This window comes from Beta vulgaris, chromosome 7 (genome assembly GCF_026745355.1).
Source record: "Beta vulgaris subsp. vulgaris cultivar EL10 chromosome 7, EL10.2, whole genome shotgun sequence".
Classification (NCBI taxonomy): Eukaryota; Viridiplantae; Streptophyta; class Magnoliopsida; order Caryophyllales; family Amaranthaceae; genus Beta; species Beta vulgaris.
The window spans coordinates 19,805,792-19,823,182 of NC_079208.1; the positions used below are offsets into that span (position 1 = coordinate 19,805,792).

The 17,391-nt window shown below is 39.8% G+C and overlaps 1 protein-coding gene across 1 annotated transcript; it reads right to left on the bottom strand.

The window, feature by feature from the left end:
* Positions 1–10,442: 10,442 nt before the first annotated feature.
* LOC109135504 (uncharacterized) lies at positions 10,443–12,410 on the bottom strand. Its single transcript, XM_019250620.1, has 2 exons — positions 11,279–12,410; positions 10,443–10,558 (listed from the first exon to the last, which is right to left on the bottom strand). Exons 1-2 carry the CDS (start codon positions 12,408–12,410, stop codon positions 10,443–10,445), a joined length of 1,248 nt encoding a protein of 415 aa, XP_019106165.1.
* Positions 12,411–17,391: the final 4,981 nt, after the last annotated feature.

The following is a 17,391-nucleotide window of genomic DNA, read 5'->3' on the forward strand; positions in this document are numbered from 1 at the left end:
GAGAATGAATTGTGATTGGATAAGTTTGGTAATGCCTAAAGCATGTTTGATAATTGCCTAAATGCATAAGATTTGGGTTAATTAGGGCTTTTTAGTACAAGGAGGGACAGCGGGGGACCCAAAATTGAAGTCCATGGGGGTTTGGTAAGGTGTTGGGCTTAATAGACCCAATGGCGTAATTGTCCAACCCCATAAGATCGCTTTGATGAGTAAAGGGAGTGGATTGTGATTGGATAGGTGTGGTAATCCCCAAAACATGTTTGGTAATTACCTAAAATCCTAGGACCTGGGGTTAATTTGGGATTTTTGGTATAAGAAGGGACAATGGGGGCCCAAAACTCAATTCAATGGGGATTTTGCTAGGTATTGGGCCTCATGGACCATGTGACATGATTGTCCAATCACCGTAGGATTGCTTTGATGAGTAAAGATCAAGGATTGTGATTGGATAGATTTAATACGTAACGCCCAAAGCATGTGTGGTAATTACCTATAATATATTATTTGAGGTTAATTTGATATTTTTAGTACAACGAGGGACAATGGGGGGACCAAAACTCAAGTCAATGGGAATTTTGTTATGTATTGGGCCTAATGGACCATGTGACATGATTGTCAAATCCCCATATGATTGCTTTGATGAGTATAGATAAAGGATTGTGATGGGATAGATTTGTAATGCCCAAAGCATGTGTGGTAATTACCTAAATTCATATAATTTGCGATTGATTTGGGGTTTTTCGTACGACGAGGGACAATGGGGTCCAAAACTCAGGTCCATGGGGGTTTGGTGAGGTATTGCGCCTAATGGATCCAGTAGCATGATTGTCCAATCCCCATAAATTTCTTTGATGATTAATGATAAAGGATTGTGATTGAGAGAACATCCTCCACTTAGAAGGTTTGGTAATTTCAGAACATGTTTGGTAGTTATCTTAAAGCATATAAATCGGGTCAATATGGGCTTTTTAGTACAAGAATAGACAATAAGGTTCCAAAATTCAAGTCCATGGGGTTTAGTGAGGTATTGGGCCTAATGAACCCATTGACATGATTGTCCAATCCCCATAGGATGGCTATGATGAGTGATGAGAACGGATTGTGATTGGATAGTTTCAATATTGCCCAAAGTATGTTTGGTAATTACCTAATAATATATGATTTGGGTTTAATTTGGAATTTTTTGTACAAGGAAAGACAATGGGGGCCTAAAACTCAAGTCACTAGGGTCCCAAAACTCAAGTCAATGGGGTTTGGGGAGGTATTAGGTGGAATAAACCTACTGGCATGATTGTCTAATCTCCATGTGATGGCTTTGATTCGTAATTAGAATGGATTGTGATTAGATAAGTTTGGTAATGCCCAAAGCATGTTTGGTAATTGTCGAAAAGCATATTATTTGGTGTTAATTTGGGGTTTTTAGTACAAGGAGGGACAATGGGGGACTCGAAACACAAGTCCATGGTGGTTTGGTAAGGTGTTGGCTTCAGAGACCTAATGGCGTAATTGTCTAATCCCATAAGATGACTTTGATGAGTAAAGGGAGTGGATTGTGATTGGACAGGTGTGACAATCCCCAAAACATGTTTGGTAATTATCTAAAACCCTATGATATGGGGTTAATTTGGGACCCAAAACTCAATTCAATGGGGATTTTGTTATGTATTGGGCCTAATGGAACATGTGACATGATTGTCCAATCCCCGTAGGATTGCATTGATGAGTAAAGATAAAGGGTTGTGATTGGATAGATTTGGTAATGCCCAAAGCATGTGGTAATTACCTATTATCATATAATTTGGGGTTAATTTGATATTTTTATTAATGGACCATGTGACATGATTGTCCAATCCCCATAGGGTTGCTTTGATGAGTAAAGAAAAAGGATTGTAATTGGATAGATTATTTGGTAATGCCCAAAGCATGTGTGGTAATTACTTAAAATCATATAATTTGGGATTGGTTTGCGATTTTTAGTACAACGAGTGACAATGGGGGCTCAAAACTCAGGTCCATGGGGTTTGGTGAGGTATTGGACAATTTAATGGATCAAGTAGCCTGATTGTCCAATCCCTATAGGATTGCTTGATGATTAATGATAAAGGATTGTGATTGAGAGAACATCCACCACTTAGAGGGTTTGATAATTCCATAACATGTTTGGTATACCTTAAATCATATGGTTCGGTTTAATATGGGCTTTTTAGTACAAGAATGAATAATAAGGTTCCAAAATACAAGTCCATGGAGTTGGTGAAATATTGGGCCTATTGAACCCAGTGGCATGATTATCCAATCCCCCTAGGATTGATATGATGAGTAATGAGAATGGACGGTGATTGGAGAGTTTCAGTAATGCCCAAAGTATGTTTGTTAATTACCTAATAGTATATGATTTGTGTTTAATTTTGGATTTTTAGTACAAGGAGGGACAATGGGGGCACAAAACTCAAGTCGTGGGGTCCTAAAACTAAAGTCAATGGGGTTTGGGGAGGTATTGGGTGGGATGGGCCTAGTGGCATGATTGCCTAATCCCCATATGATGGCTTTGATTAGTAATGGGAATGGATTGTGATTGGATAAGTTTGATAATTCCCAAAGCATGTTTGGTAATTGCCAGAAAGCATATGATTTGGGGTTAATTTGGGCTTTTTAGTACAAGGAGGGACAGTTGGGGACCCAAAACTCAAGTCCATGGGAGTTTGGTAAGGTATTGGGCTTAATAGACCCAATGGCGTAATTGTTCAACCCCATAAGATGGCTTTGATGAGTAAAGGGAGTGGATTGTGATTGGATAGGTGTGGTAATCCCCAAAACATGTTTGGTAATTACCTAAAATCCTATGATCTGGGGTTAATTTGGGATTTTTAGTATATGGAGGGACAAAGTGGATCCCAAATTCAATTTAATGGGGATTTTGTTAGGTATTGGGCCTAATGGACCATGTGACATGATTGTTCAATTCTCGTTGGATTGCTTTGATGAGTAAAGATAAAGGATGGTGATTGGATAGATTTGCTAATGCGCAAAACATGTGTGGTAATTACCTACAATCATATAATTTGGGGTTAATTTGAAATTTTTAGTACAACGAGGGACAATGGGCGCCCAAAACTCAAGTCAATGGGATTTTTGTTAGGTATTAGGCCTAATGGACCATGTGACATGATTGTCCAATCCCCATAGGAATGCTTTGATGAGTAAAAATAAAGGATTGTGATTGGATACATTTGGTAATGCCCAAAGCATGTATAGTAATTATCTAAAATCATATAATTTGGGAATGAGTTGGGATTTTTAGTACAACGAGGGACAATGGGGGCCTAATATACAGGTCCATGTGGTTTCATGAGGTATTGGGCCTAATGGACCCAGTAGCATTATAATCCAATCCCCATAGGATTGCTTTGATGATTAATTATGAAGGATTGTGATTGGTACAACATCCTTCACTTAGTGGGTCTGGTAATTCCAAAACATGTTTGGTAGTTACCTTAAAGCATATGATTCGGGTTAAATTGGGCTTTTTAGTACAAGAATGGACAATAAGGTTCCAAAATTCAAGTCCATGGGGTTTGGTGAGGTATTGGGCCTAATATATCCAGTGGCATGATTGTCCAATCCCCATAGGATGGCTATGATGAGAAATGAGAAAAGATTGTGATCGGATAGTTTAGTAATGCCCAAAGTATGATTGGTAATTACCTAATAGTATATGATTTGGGTTTAATTTGAGATTTTTAGTACAAGGAGGGACAACGAGGGCACAAAACTTAAGTAAGTGGGGGTCCCAAAACTCAAGTCAATGGGGTTTGGGGAGGTATTGAGTCGAATGGATCCAGTTGCATGATTGTCTAATCCCCAATATGATGGCTTTGATTAGTAATGGGAATGGACTATGATTGGATAGGTTTGGAAATGCCCAAAGCATGTTTGGTAATTGCCGAAAAACATATGATTTGGGGTTAATTTGGGCTTTTTAGTACAAGGAAGGACAGTGGGGGACCTAAAACTCAAGTCCATGGGGGTTTAGTAAGGTGTTGGGCTTAATAGACCTAATTGTCCAACCCCATAAGATGGCTTTGATGAGTAAAGGGAGTGGATTGTGATTGGATAGTTGTGGCAATCCCCAAAACATGTTTGGTAATTACCTAAAATCCTATGATCTGGGATTAATTTGGGATTTTTAGTATAAGGAGGGACAATGGGGGCCCAAAACTCAATTCAATGGAGATTTTGTTAGGTATTGGGACTAATGGACCATGTGACATGATTGTCCAATCCCTGTTGGATTGCTTTCATGAGTTAAGATAAAGGATTGTGATTGGATACATTTGGTAATGCCCAAAGCATGTGTGGTAATTACCTACAATCATACATTTGGTAATGCCCAAAGCATGTGTGGTAATTACCTACAATCATATAATCTTGGGTTAATTTGAGATTTTTATTACAACGAGGGACAATGGGGGCCCAAAACTCAAGTCTATGGGATTTTTGTTAGGTATTGGGCCTAATGGACCATATGACATGATTGTCTAATTCCCATAGGATTGTTTTGATGAGTAAAGATAAAGGGTTGTGATTGGATAGATTTGGTAATGCAAAAGAATGTGTGGTAATTACCTAAAATCATATAATTTGGGATTAATTTGGGATTTTTAGTACAACGACGGACAATGGGGGCCCAAAACTGAGGTCCTTGTGGTTTGGTGAGGTATTGGGCGTAATGGACCCATTAACATTATTGTCCGGGAAGGCAAAAGTGGGAAGGAAATCAAGGTCTGAGGCCCCATGGGGGATCCTCACTTTTGCACTTGGCACTTAGGCACGATGGCAAGAGGCTAGAGGCTACATGCTACATGGATAGTTATACATGGGAAATCCTATCACTTGGTTCAATATAGGTGGGATCTCAACCACACCAAAGATGAGAAAGAAGGAGTAGGCATTTTATCAAAGTATGACATGTGAAATCGACCCAAAACGCCCCATATAGTGCTTGGATGGATAGTTGTACATGGGAAATCCTATCACTTGATTCAATATAGATGGGATGTCAACCACACCAAAGATGAGAAAGACAGAGTAGGTACATTCGCAAGTTATGTCACTTGAAATCGACCCAAAATGCCCCATATAGTGCTTGGATGGATAGTTGTACATGGGGAATCCTATCACTTAGTTCAATATAGGTGGGATCTCAACCACACTAAAGATGAGAAAGAAAGAGTAGGTATATGTTGTAAATGTGGAGCAAGGCCACCTCCTTAGGCTCAGCCATCATTTCAAAGGTTTTTAGAGTCCAGCCATTGGAGGTCTCGACAACGTCGACCAGGGCCTCTTTGGCATCAGTAAACGATTGGGTTTCCTTCTTCTTCAGACGAACATTATCCTAGTTCAGCTTGAGGTTTTCTTTCTAGAGCTCGGTAGTAGTCAAAAGAGTTGTGTTCCTCCCCCTTGAGATTATCAGACATGGTGTCCATGGCTAGCTTCCACTTAGTCTTTTCTTTGAGTAGCTCACTGATCTTAGTGAGGCATTGCTGGTTGCTGGACTCCATGGTGGCCAGACGAATTTCCCAAGCATCCAGCGATTGACAATGAAGGGTTTGCAGATCTCACAATCTTGCATGGTCTTGTCCTCGACATTAGTAGCTTGGTGGACGAGGTGCTTAGTTTACTTTCTCTACCCCTTCGCCCAATCTTCAGTAATCATGCTGCGTACAAAAAGCTACATGGACAAAAGGTAAAAAAATATTAAGTGAACGATGTAAAAAATGATGAAAACAATACAATTACAAAATTAACACAACAAAGCTAAAGGGATTTCGGCAATAAGTTAGGACATGTATCCTACATGCCTAAATGTAGCCCCCTTAAATCCTTGATGTAAGGGTCATGGTAGCATTTGAAGAGCTCCTGCTAGAGCTTCTCCCTTTCATCCCTCGACATCTTAGCGAAGGCTTAAGAGGACTGATCATCTGAATCCGGAATCAGAGCAGCAAGCTTTACGGAGGGTCCTTTGGCCTGATCTGAAAAGGTGGAAAGGACAATTCTCTTGACGGGAAAAAAGATCTTTCCTTGTCAGATGCGTCCGACTGAATCTCCGTGATGCCAGCCATTTCAGGCTTGTTCTTGTCTAAACAGCCGCGTCCGGCTGATTTACATGAGGAGGGTGGAGATGTACCCCGGCTCTCCCAAAAGAGGAGCGATGGTGGATGAGTCATCATCCACCTTTAGAGACTTACCCATAAAGGGTGGACAAGACTCGCCCCCATCCTCTGACTGACAGGGGTAGCTTTTTGAACGGATGAGCTCGTCCGCTCCCTCTTCTTCTTGGTGTTAAAGTGGATTTTGTGGGTGGGGGAGGAACCTTGGCTGTAGATGGCATCTTCTTGGACGAAGCTGGACGTTGAGGCATTCTTCGGCAAAAAGGAAAAATAATTACAAAGTTAGATCAAAATCCGTCCAAATATGACGTCAACAAAATGACACATATAAATGTTTTTGATGCACTCTTCTTGCTAATGGAAGCTAACTGGAATGGTTGTTATCTTCAAACGAAGAATCATACGTCAAATCAAAAGATCATCCAGAATTTATATCTTGACCATTTTTATGACATATTGGACGATCCCCATTCACAGAAGGAGGCCGGCTAAGTCTAGCCGTGTTCCTCGTGGGATAAATCCTCGTCCAAAATATGATCAACCTTGATACTAGATTATGGACGAAGATCATCCGATGCACGAAGCCGGCAGGTTCTAGCCGCCTGCCCTCTACGAAGGGTCCTCGTCCAAGAACTGTTGTAGTCAAGGACCCTCTGCCAAATTTGGACCTTTTCCTTCGACGAAGGATCCACATCTACAAATGAAATAGACAATTGACATACCTAGAAGGACGGCCAAGACTAGCAACATTACTTCTAGGATAGACCCTCGTCCAAACTTGTTAAGACGAACTTCAAATATTTAGGCCATCCCAATAAAATTACCAAAGTATCTCCCGTCTTTTCGGTCCCCCTCCTGGAATATTCTTTTTAGAGGTTTTCTCTTAACTTTGACATATATATGTCACCCGTCCAAGATTTTTTAAGAAGTGCTCTAGTTGCTTCTTCAAAAGAAAAGATGGATAGTAAACCAATACTGTGGATCGTGCATTTTACTTAGAGTTTTAGTGAATTGCCTTTATCTTCAGCCAACCGCAAACCAGCGGCAACCAAGAAGTTGTTCTCAACGTCGTACTGTTTGGTTTGATGTATTCAGCTATTTTGAAGTATTCCACCTCGCCATCAAACCTATCCTCCAATTCTAGTATAAGTGTTGCTCGTCCGGTGTTCATCGATGCCCGGCTATGGTAGCGGTATCCCCGACTATGTCCTTCTTGGGATCCCAGACGAAGATGAAGTCTGCCTTCCATTCGTGCATCTTTGAGGGTTTATCCCAAGCAGTGATAAACCCAGCACGATTGCAGATGCTAAACCAAGCCCCATCCATGGTCATGGGAGCCTTGTATACATAGTGTATATGGGTGAAGGTTGGTAAAGAAAGAGTTAGGTCGCGCAACTCGCAGATGGCTATGAAAGTTAGGATGTTGTGGCAGGCATTCGGCACCAGTTGGTTATGGTCGATGTTGTAATGCCTTAACACAATCTCGACGAAGTCGTGAAGGGGAAATCTCAGTCCGACGTCCAAGGCTAATTTATAAACAACAAATTGACCCCAAGGAGCGCTTAGGATGGTGGCCTTCTCGTCAGGGATTACAAAAGAATAGCCGGACATGGGCATAGTAAGGGACAAATGGCTGGGGTCTTGGCCAAATATTCTAACCATTTACGGTAAACGATTATGAAGCCAAGGTCAGAATGGGGACCTAGACGTCTCCTAATTTCAGACGAGTTGGTAGAAGGCTCGTCAGATTCCTCAAGGGACCTAAACTCACCCTCATTATTATCGTTGTTTACATCTTCCATCTCTATATCTCTTCCAGATGGGCTAGCCTATAAATTTATTTGTTTAAAATTCTCTTCTCTAATATTACCGGGAGAAGAGGGCCCTACCACTTGTTGAGCACTTAGGGTTTTCCATCCACTTATGTTCCACCCTAGTTTTGATGATAAGAAAGAAATAAAGATACAAACTAAATTATGCATTGACAACTTGTTAAGTGAATGGATTTTTCAAGGTGTCAATGAAAATAGTAAAGAGAATGCTAAGTCGGAACAAAAAATCAAGTTTGGATTTTGAAGACTAAGTGAAGATGCTCAAAGATTTGATACTTGAGAAGCGTTGGCAAGATGACCAAAGCAAGGCTGTTTGTTTCTAGTTCCAATGTAAGGGAACGAGTAAGAAATGGTAAGGAACTGTGGCAATTTAAAATGAGAATAAGTGTTTGTTCCTTAGTAAGGAATAGACAAAGTGGCATAGTTATATTGAGTTAAAGGAACTAACTGTTAAAAGGAACTAGACATAGGTTGAAGCAGTACAACGGTTAATTAATGACGTTTGAGTGATTAAAGCCTTAATTAAAGGTAATCGTTTTCATTTAGTAAAAATTTGATTTTTAGGAAAATCTTTTTTAGGAAAAGATTTTAATTCTATTAGATTATAAAAATCCTTTTCGGTTTTAAGGATAATATTTTTGAGGATAATATTCTGATAAAAGGGGTTATATTTGGTTTTATTATTTAATTTTTTTTAATTAAATTATATTATGATTTACTTCTTAAGTGGTTGCTAAAACTAAGGAAGCATTATTAATCCTAACACACGGTCAACAACGATCATGGAGATCATGGGTGTCGAAAGGAACGTGTTCCTCTAGTTGCTGAACATAATGGGAAAATGTTTTCATCACCAACACATATTTTAAGCCCACGTTATAAGTAATCACTGCTATAAATACTTTTGTTTAATTAAGTTCCAATTTATTTTTGACCAAGTGATTTAGTGAGTTTAACTAAGTAAAGCGCCAGTGCCTTCATTTCTCATAAAAGTCATTTGTTCTTTGCCTTCTTACTCTAATTCCACTAAATTTATCGATGATTGTATTTTGGTTTTGGGGTAAGGGGATTTTGAGTGAAGTCATGTAATAGAGAAAGCTTTGAGTGAAGCAAGTTGTAGTGAGAAAAATTTCAAGTGAAGTTGGGAGGAACAGTTGTTAAGGGAACAATTGTTCAAGAACTTAAGTTTAGGAACTCAAGGTGTGGCTCGTGAGTAGAATTAAGTTGTAAAAAGGTTGTTTGGTCTAATTAGTGGAAGTGTTGTGGTAGGGAGGATCTCTTAACTGGGGATGTCGTTAAGGCCCAAGGATCCACTAACAAGTAGCAAGGGCAAGCAAGGGATCGAACCCAAGGGAGAACCTGTAGTGAACACAAATTTTGGACTATTAGAGGATGAGTCTCGGTTACAACTAGGAGTGAGGGTTGTATTAAACTAGGTCATACAATTAAGTTATAATGAGAATACAATATGATAAAAATAGGTCTTGGGGATGAGGCTCTAATCTAAGTTCATATGAGATAGTCAATGGAGAACTAGTTAATTGAGGTATGGGTGTGATAAGGTGAACTATATGCTATAACTAGTCACCTTCTCAAGCAAACTAGTACTATGTTAGACTAAGCAACTCCTACTCTCGTGGTAATTACTCAATTCAACATGCTTAAGTACATCAAGTTCAAAAAATCTTGACTCAAAGACCTAATCTCTTAGTGAATTCAAGACAAGCGAGTCTATTGAGCTACACATCCTAAATTCACCTCTCAATTACAACTAGGATAGCTTAGAAGAGTTTCAATGGTGATCAAGCAAAGAGATCCACAATCAAATTACACTAGAACTCAATTTTCACATTCACAATCCCATTAATATACTCCAATCAACTATTCATAGTCATAAAGAGAGGTTTTCACCCCCAAGCCCTAAAAATGAGACTACTCACTTCATGATGAACAACATAGCACACATAGAAATAGAAATTACCAACATTCAAGTAGAAATCGAGTAGAGAAATTGGATAAACTAAAGAAACTCAAAACATGCAACTATTTCGATTGAAATCAAGTGCAAAAAGTACAAACTTACTGATTACAAGAAATAACTGTCGAGTTTAAACCTTAAAATCCGCTACAAGTGCATAAATTAATTGAGATCCTCAAGAGTTTGAAGTTGTCACCCCTCTCTCTCTTGTTTCTCTCCTTTTAAAGCTAAAAACTAAAAACAAGAAAGTAGAATGAATCCCCTCTTTACATTCTCCCCCCTTTTGCTTTTATATGGCACTCAAAATAAAATATTAAATCGTGGCGGAGAAAGCAAAGTGTCGGCCAAAACACAGGGAGTGCCCTATCTCCTTCATGAAGCGCTCGCTCTGGGGGATCTTAGGGAGCGTTCGCTCCATCATGCAACGCTCGCTCCTGGAAACCTATAGCCCATCCAAAACATCTACCCAATTTGAGCTGGAGCTCCAGTGAGGAGTGGTAGCTCCGAGCTTGAAGCAGCAAAATCAGCTCCAGCATGGTGAGGGCACCTCAACCAAAGCCATGAGCCACCTCGGAAACCTGCAAAGCAACATAAAAAAACACCAAAACGCAATGACAAACTACTCTAGGACACCAAAAAGACTCAAAGACACAAAATTACGAAAAAAGAACTAAAAGTAACGAAAAAGACTCGACCAAAGCTTAAAAGGAGCCTAAAAGACGACCTTGAATGAGCACAAAAGCTCATTCATCAACTCTCCCAAGCTTGAGGTTTGCTTACCTCAAGCAAACATGAGGAAAGAGGACACGAAACTAAAAAAATGCATGAGAAACATTCCCAATCTAGCTCATAGCTCAATCCTAAGCCCCATCGAACGCGAGAACACTCATGATTGAAAAATGGGGTAATAGTGTAATAGATGGGGAAGAGAGGAGCGTGGAAACCAAGTCGAGACCTATCAAACCGCTCACCATGAGTGTTTAGGGGTTTAGGGGTTTAGGGTTTTAGGGGTTTAGGGGTTTAGGATAGAACCACAACTCAAAAACCGCGGGGCGGGAGCTAAACACCAACAAACTAGCAAAATTATTCTATTTACAAAAAGGAGTTTATTCTCTTCTTGAACTTCCTGCCCCACCTCTTCCAATGCACATAAAGATTCTCCTGATTATGACTAGGAATGTGAAGCCAGTTCATCACTCCCTGACAAACCTATATACTGAATTTGCACTTAAAATGTAAGTGGCAGCAGGAATCCAGGACTTGATCACACATCAAACACTCTGTATTCTGACAGATACCAGCCATCTTGAGCCTCTCCCTTGTCCTTAGTCTATCCAAAGCTGCAAGCCATGAAATGAATGCATGTTTTGGTGTGTTGACAGGGATCCAGACCCAGTGGTGCCAGCTAACACTCTCTTGTGTCCCACTGAGCCATTTATAACCTTCCTTGATTGAATAGGCCTTGCTACCATCAAGCCATTGGTTATTGTGATAAGCTTCTTTAAACAAATCTCTTACTCTACATATAAGCTTCCAAGTCCAGCTTACATTCCCTCTTGGCTGGTATTCCCACCAGTTTGCATCCCTAATATAGATGCTATGGATCCATTTAATCCAGAGAGAATCATCCTTTTGAGCAATCTGCCATGTATACTTACCTATATCAGCATTGTTCCACACCACACAATTTCTCACTCCCAAACCACCTTTGCTCTTAGGCTTACCAACCCAGTCCCAGGAAACAAGTGGAGGTTTATGTATATGAGAATTCCCCTCCCATAGAAATGCTCTTACAATATGTATAATCTTCAACAACACACCTTTAGGTAACATAAAGATCTGTGACCAATATGTATGAATACTCAACAATACAGAGTTAATCAGAACATTTCTGGCACCATAATAAAGATTTCGAGAAGTCCAACACAAAACTCTTCTCATAATTCTATCAACTAGAACATCACAATTTGCTATAGTGAGTCTCTTTGAGGTAATAGGCACTCCCAAATATCTAAAAGGAAACTGACCTTTTGTAAACCCAGAGACTTGAATTATCCTTTGCTGAATCTCCTCAGTCACATTCCCAAAATAAATTGCACTTTTATCCTTGTTTGCCTGTAACCCTGAAGCTCTGTAGAATGTTTTCAAAGCTCTAATTAACAACATCATAGATCTGAGTTCACCCTTGTAAAACATCATGAGATCATCAGCAAATACAAGGTGAGTGATCTTAAGGCCAGATCTATAATGAAATCCAAAATCCTCCCTTCTACTCATTTTCCTTAGGATCCTTGTGAAGTACTCCATCACTAATACAAATAACAAAGGAGAGACATGATCACCCTGTCTTAACCCTTTTTTCCCTTTAAAGAAACCAAACATCCCACCATTCAGGCTAATAGAGAATGAAGGAGAAGACACACAAGTCATAATCCACTCATAGAACTTAATTGGAAATTTAAGCTTCTTAAGTAGGGATTCTAAGAACTTCCAACTTACTGAGTCCTAGGCTTTCCTTAGATCTACTTTTAAGGTACACCTAGCAGACTGACTCTTTCTTTTATATTGATTCAATATATCCTGACAAATCAATATATTATGCATTATACACCTCTGCTCTACAAACACACTTTGAGCTGAATCAATGAGACCAGGCAACACTACTTTCAGCCTAGTACACAATAACTTAGAAATTACCTTGTATAGGACATTGCAGCAGGCTATAGGTCTGAATTGAGTGACATCCTCAGGTTGCTCCACCTTTGGAATCAGACACAAATTTGTAGCATTAATGCTTGAGAAGTTTTCCAGTTTTAAAGAAGTCCAGAACTGCATCTGTAATATCATTCCCCACAACTCCCCAAGCTTCCTTAAAAGAACCACTAGAATATCCATCTGGCCCAGCTGATTTGTTATGGTCAATGTAAAAAAGAGCAGCCTTCACATCAGCTGCAGTGAAAGAAGCATACAATGCAATTTGCTGAGCTTCAGACACCACAGTTCCCTCTGCAATTATTGTGTTACTCACATAAGCTTCAGCTTCACTTTCAGTCCCCAACAACCCTTCATAGTACTTGAGAAAAGCCTCCTCAATCTCGTTGGGTTCCTCTCTCCACATCCCATCACTATCTTTTATCCTAAAAACTTGAGTCTACTTCCTTCTCTTCCTTAGATAAGCATGAAAATACGCAGAGTTTTCATCTCCTCCCTTAATCCATTCATGCTTAATTTTCTGTTTGAGTAAACTCATTCTTGCGGAATTGATCTCCTCATATTCCTTCCTTGCTCTCTCCTCCTGTTGATGAAGGACAACATTATGGGGCACAACATAGATTGCTTCCTGAATGCCAGTAAGTTTAGTCAGAGCAAACATGGCATCAGTCGCTATATTAGCAAACCTTTCCTTGTGCAATGTTCTGAGAGGTCTTTTTAATGCCTTCAGTTTACACACTACTCTATACATGGTCACACCAATCACAGAGCATTGCCAAGAAGTTTGCACAATGTTCATAAACTCCCCGCCTTACACATGTTATAAATTTAAAGGTTGCTCGACCCCTAATAGCAGCTTCAATGTGAACAATACAAGGGCAGTGATCAGATATGTTTTCAGGCAAATACACAACAACACCTCCTTAAAAGCATCATTTCACATGTCATTACAAAGAACTCCATCAATCTTAGAAAACACACGACTATCTCCCTCCTGCTTATTCGACCAGGTAAAGAATGGACCACTAGTTACATGCTCAGATAACTTGCAATCTCTGACACACTGCCTGAAACTTGCAATCTCATATAGGGTAATGGCAGACCCTAATCTCTCCCCCATGTTAAGCACATTGTTAAAATCACCTAGAACCACCCAAGCACCTCTAATTATAGAGCTAATCTGGCATAAAGCACCCCAGAGATCCTCTTTACCATTTGCATCATTCAAACCATAAACTATAGTCACCTCAAATTGCTTCCCAATAGCCTTATGAACAACCTCACAGTGAATAAACTGAGAGCCATATCCACACACATTAACCACAAATATGTGAGGCAGCCAAATCAACCAAATTCTACCTCCACTATGATACTGATATTAGTAACAATAGACCAGCCACTACAAACCTTAGGGTAAACTAGGAAAATTCCAAGCTTTCACCCTAGTTTCCAGGAGCCCAAACAATCCCACTTGATGATGAGCCAAAAACCATTTGACATCATTATGCTTTGTTGGACTGTTAAGGCCCATGACATTCCACACTCCAATTTTATCCATTTGGAGGAACCAGCAGCTCCTCACCCTGCATCAAGTTTACATCAGTACCTCTAGCACCAGCCTTATGGCCTGATGTGCTAGCTTATGTACTGACCTGGTCCTGGATGACAACTCTAGTCTGAACATCCACTTGCTTGTCACCCTGATTACCAGCCATCACCACCTGCTCAGTATTTTTTTTCTGCTTAATAGTAGGCTGTGCCCCAGGTTCAGTATCAGCAGGTTTATTTGCACCTACAATCTTGTTCTTCTCTACCCACACTTGCCTAGGCTTCACTTTCTTCAACGCAAGTTCATACTTCTTTTTCCTACATTCCTCCCGAGTGTGCCCAATGCCCCCACAATCACCACAAAATGTTGGTCTACACTCATACACAACCTTCTGCGTGACACTCACCCCCTTCTCATTCATAAACCTGATCTCTTTAGGTAGAGAACAGTCCAGATGAACTTCAACTAAAATTCGTTCAAATTCCAATGTCTTTTTGGGCTGTAGCTCGGTCAGTTCTTATTGGCTTGCCAATAAAGCTAGTAATCTTATTCAAAGCAGAAGGACCCCAATACTTCAAAGGTAATCCAGGCAGTCTCACCCAGGTGGGAACAACCTTTACTTCCTCAGCCATAAGATCCAACTCAGATGACCAGTTCTTCACAATTACTGGCAACCTATCATATAAGATAGGCCCAGCATCTACAGCTTGCTGTTTCCCTTCCATGGACCTGAATCTCACTACAAAAACTCCATTACTCCCCATTGCAATCCGATCAATACCAAATTTTCCCCAAACTCGTCTAATGAATCCATTTATAATTCTAAATGGAGGTTTGATACCTAGAATATAGCAAACAACAGCTGATTCCCAGAAAACTATCTCACCCTTCACATCATCCTTAGTTATGATCACCTCATTAACAGCTAGACTAGGATTATTACTCATCGGAATCTCCAGATTAAGTCCTTCCTCTCTAATTATCTCAAATAAACTAGTACGCCATGAATGAGGATTACCTGTATTGCTTACTAACTGTTGCATTGGGTGGGGGGAAGGATTCACCACATTCCCAGACACTGGTCTCAATGGAGTATGAATTGATTCAATCCACTTATCCATCTGTTGTCTTACAGCCTCAGCATTCGCTCTATCCATCAATGATGCATTCAAATCAGCAGATGCCACTGAATCATTATCATGCTCGTCTTCCGACGTCCAACGCAATGAAGCATTATCCTGTATATCATTTACATTCACCTTCTTCTTTGCATCCCCTGATTGGGGTTTCTTCACTACTTTCACAGGTTGCTTAGACTTCTGTCCTCCATTACCTTGTTTTTGAACCCTTTGCCATAGCTCTAGCAAACGTCGAGGTTCAAATTTTAGAACAACGAAGAACAATTTCACAATATCGCCAAAAAAACTAGAGAGAAGCACGACTCTCTCTCTCTCTAGACTCTCATTTGTTTTTTTTTTGGTGGTCTTGATAAGAGAATTTCAAGGAAGTTGGAGCTGCAACCATACACTACTTTGGATGAGCTCTTCAAATTAGCTCTCAAAGTGGAGAAACACCACGACGCTGAAAAGAAGAAGAAGGGCGTGCAAAAGAGTGGAACTTCTTACACTCCTAAAGGAGGTCCTAGCTACTTCAAGACCAATTATTCTTACACTCCAAAGAGGGATACAAGCAAAGTGGTGGAGAAAAGGAAGAAAGTGGCAAATTCACGTGACAAATCCAAGATGAAGTGTTTCAAGTGCCATGGCTATAGTCACTACCAAGCTGAATATCCTAATAAGAGGGTAATGACTCTTATTGACATTGAAACCATTGAAGCATCCATTCAAAACCAAGAAAATGCAGAGGTGTCGGATGCTAAGCAAGAAGGAAGTGACGAGGAGGAGAAGGAGGAGATCATTGGACCAGTTGAAGGAGAGCATCTTTCTCTTGTTTTAAGAAGAGTTCTTCACACAAAAGAGGCATTGGAGCAGGTTCCTAATCAAAGGGACCAGATTTTTCAAACAAAGTGCCTTCTAAAGGGGCATCTTTGTTCTATGATCATTGATGGAGGTAGCTGCACCAACGTGGCATCTACAACCATGGTGGGGAAACTTAACCATCCAACTTTCAATCATCCAAAACCATATAAGCTACATTAATCATGGCAGCAATGTTGAGGTAACTAAATAAGCTTTAGTTAGCTTTTCCTTTGGTGATTCTTGTTGAGTTCCCTGTTTTGAGTTTTGAGTGATGACAAACCACATTGAACTATTATATTGCATACATGTTTCTGTTTACATGTGTAGGTGCCAAATTACAAGTTCAATGGATAGAAAGACGAAGCTTGTGAAGCCAAGTCTTGAATAATTGCATGAAGACCAAGATCATGTTGTAACATTTAGGTCTTAGATGCAATGTAAGTGGTATAAAGGTGTTGATGCACTATAAAGGTTTGAAACTAGAAAGATGAGTTAGTTGTGGATGACAAGAAACCTCGGTTACTTGTCATACACAACTACAAGTAAACTTGGTTGACTAGAACAGTCTGAAAACAGATCTGAACCAGTCCTCTAGGGTTTATTTCATATATTCGTATTTTAGGAAAGTTTTCTTTCCGCGCAAAATTGATTTTCAAAATACACGGATGCATGGTTTGTTGTGTGAGCAAGACTTATTAAGTATGGTAAGTGTGTTATATGATATTATACTGATTTTATTTCTTATCAAATAAAATAAGTGAGTATATTTTCCTTGGAATAGTTTCCATACTTCCGAGGAAAATATACTCTTATAATATTATGTAATATTTACTTACCAAAGGCTTATTTAAGGAGTTCTGCTAGCACACAAACAGGTAAGCTTTTGCACGCATATTTTCAGAATACTCTAAGCAAAAGCATTTCATCTCTTGAGCTCTTAAATCTAAGCACAAACCCAAATACCACATATATCTTAGACTACTCTCATTCTAAGCGTGTAAGGCTGTTTGTTCTTGAGAGAAAACTTGTTGTAAGTGAGCAAATTGTGAGTTCAGTTTGCTGGGGAAGTTGATCGGGGATCAACGTCATTTGAACCATCATAGTTGGTGGTTGGGTCGAACTTCCATAGGTGGAAGTTAGGGAATCATCATGTGCATAGGTGCATAGGTGC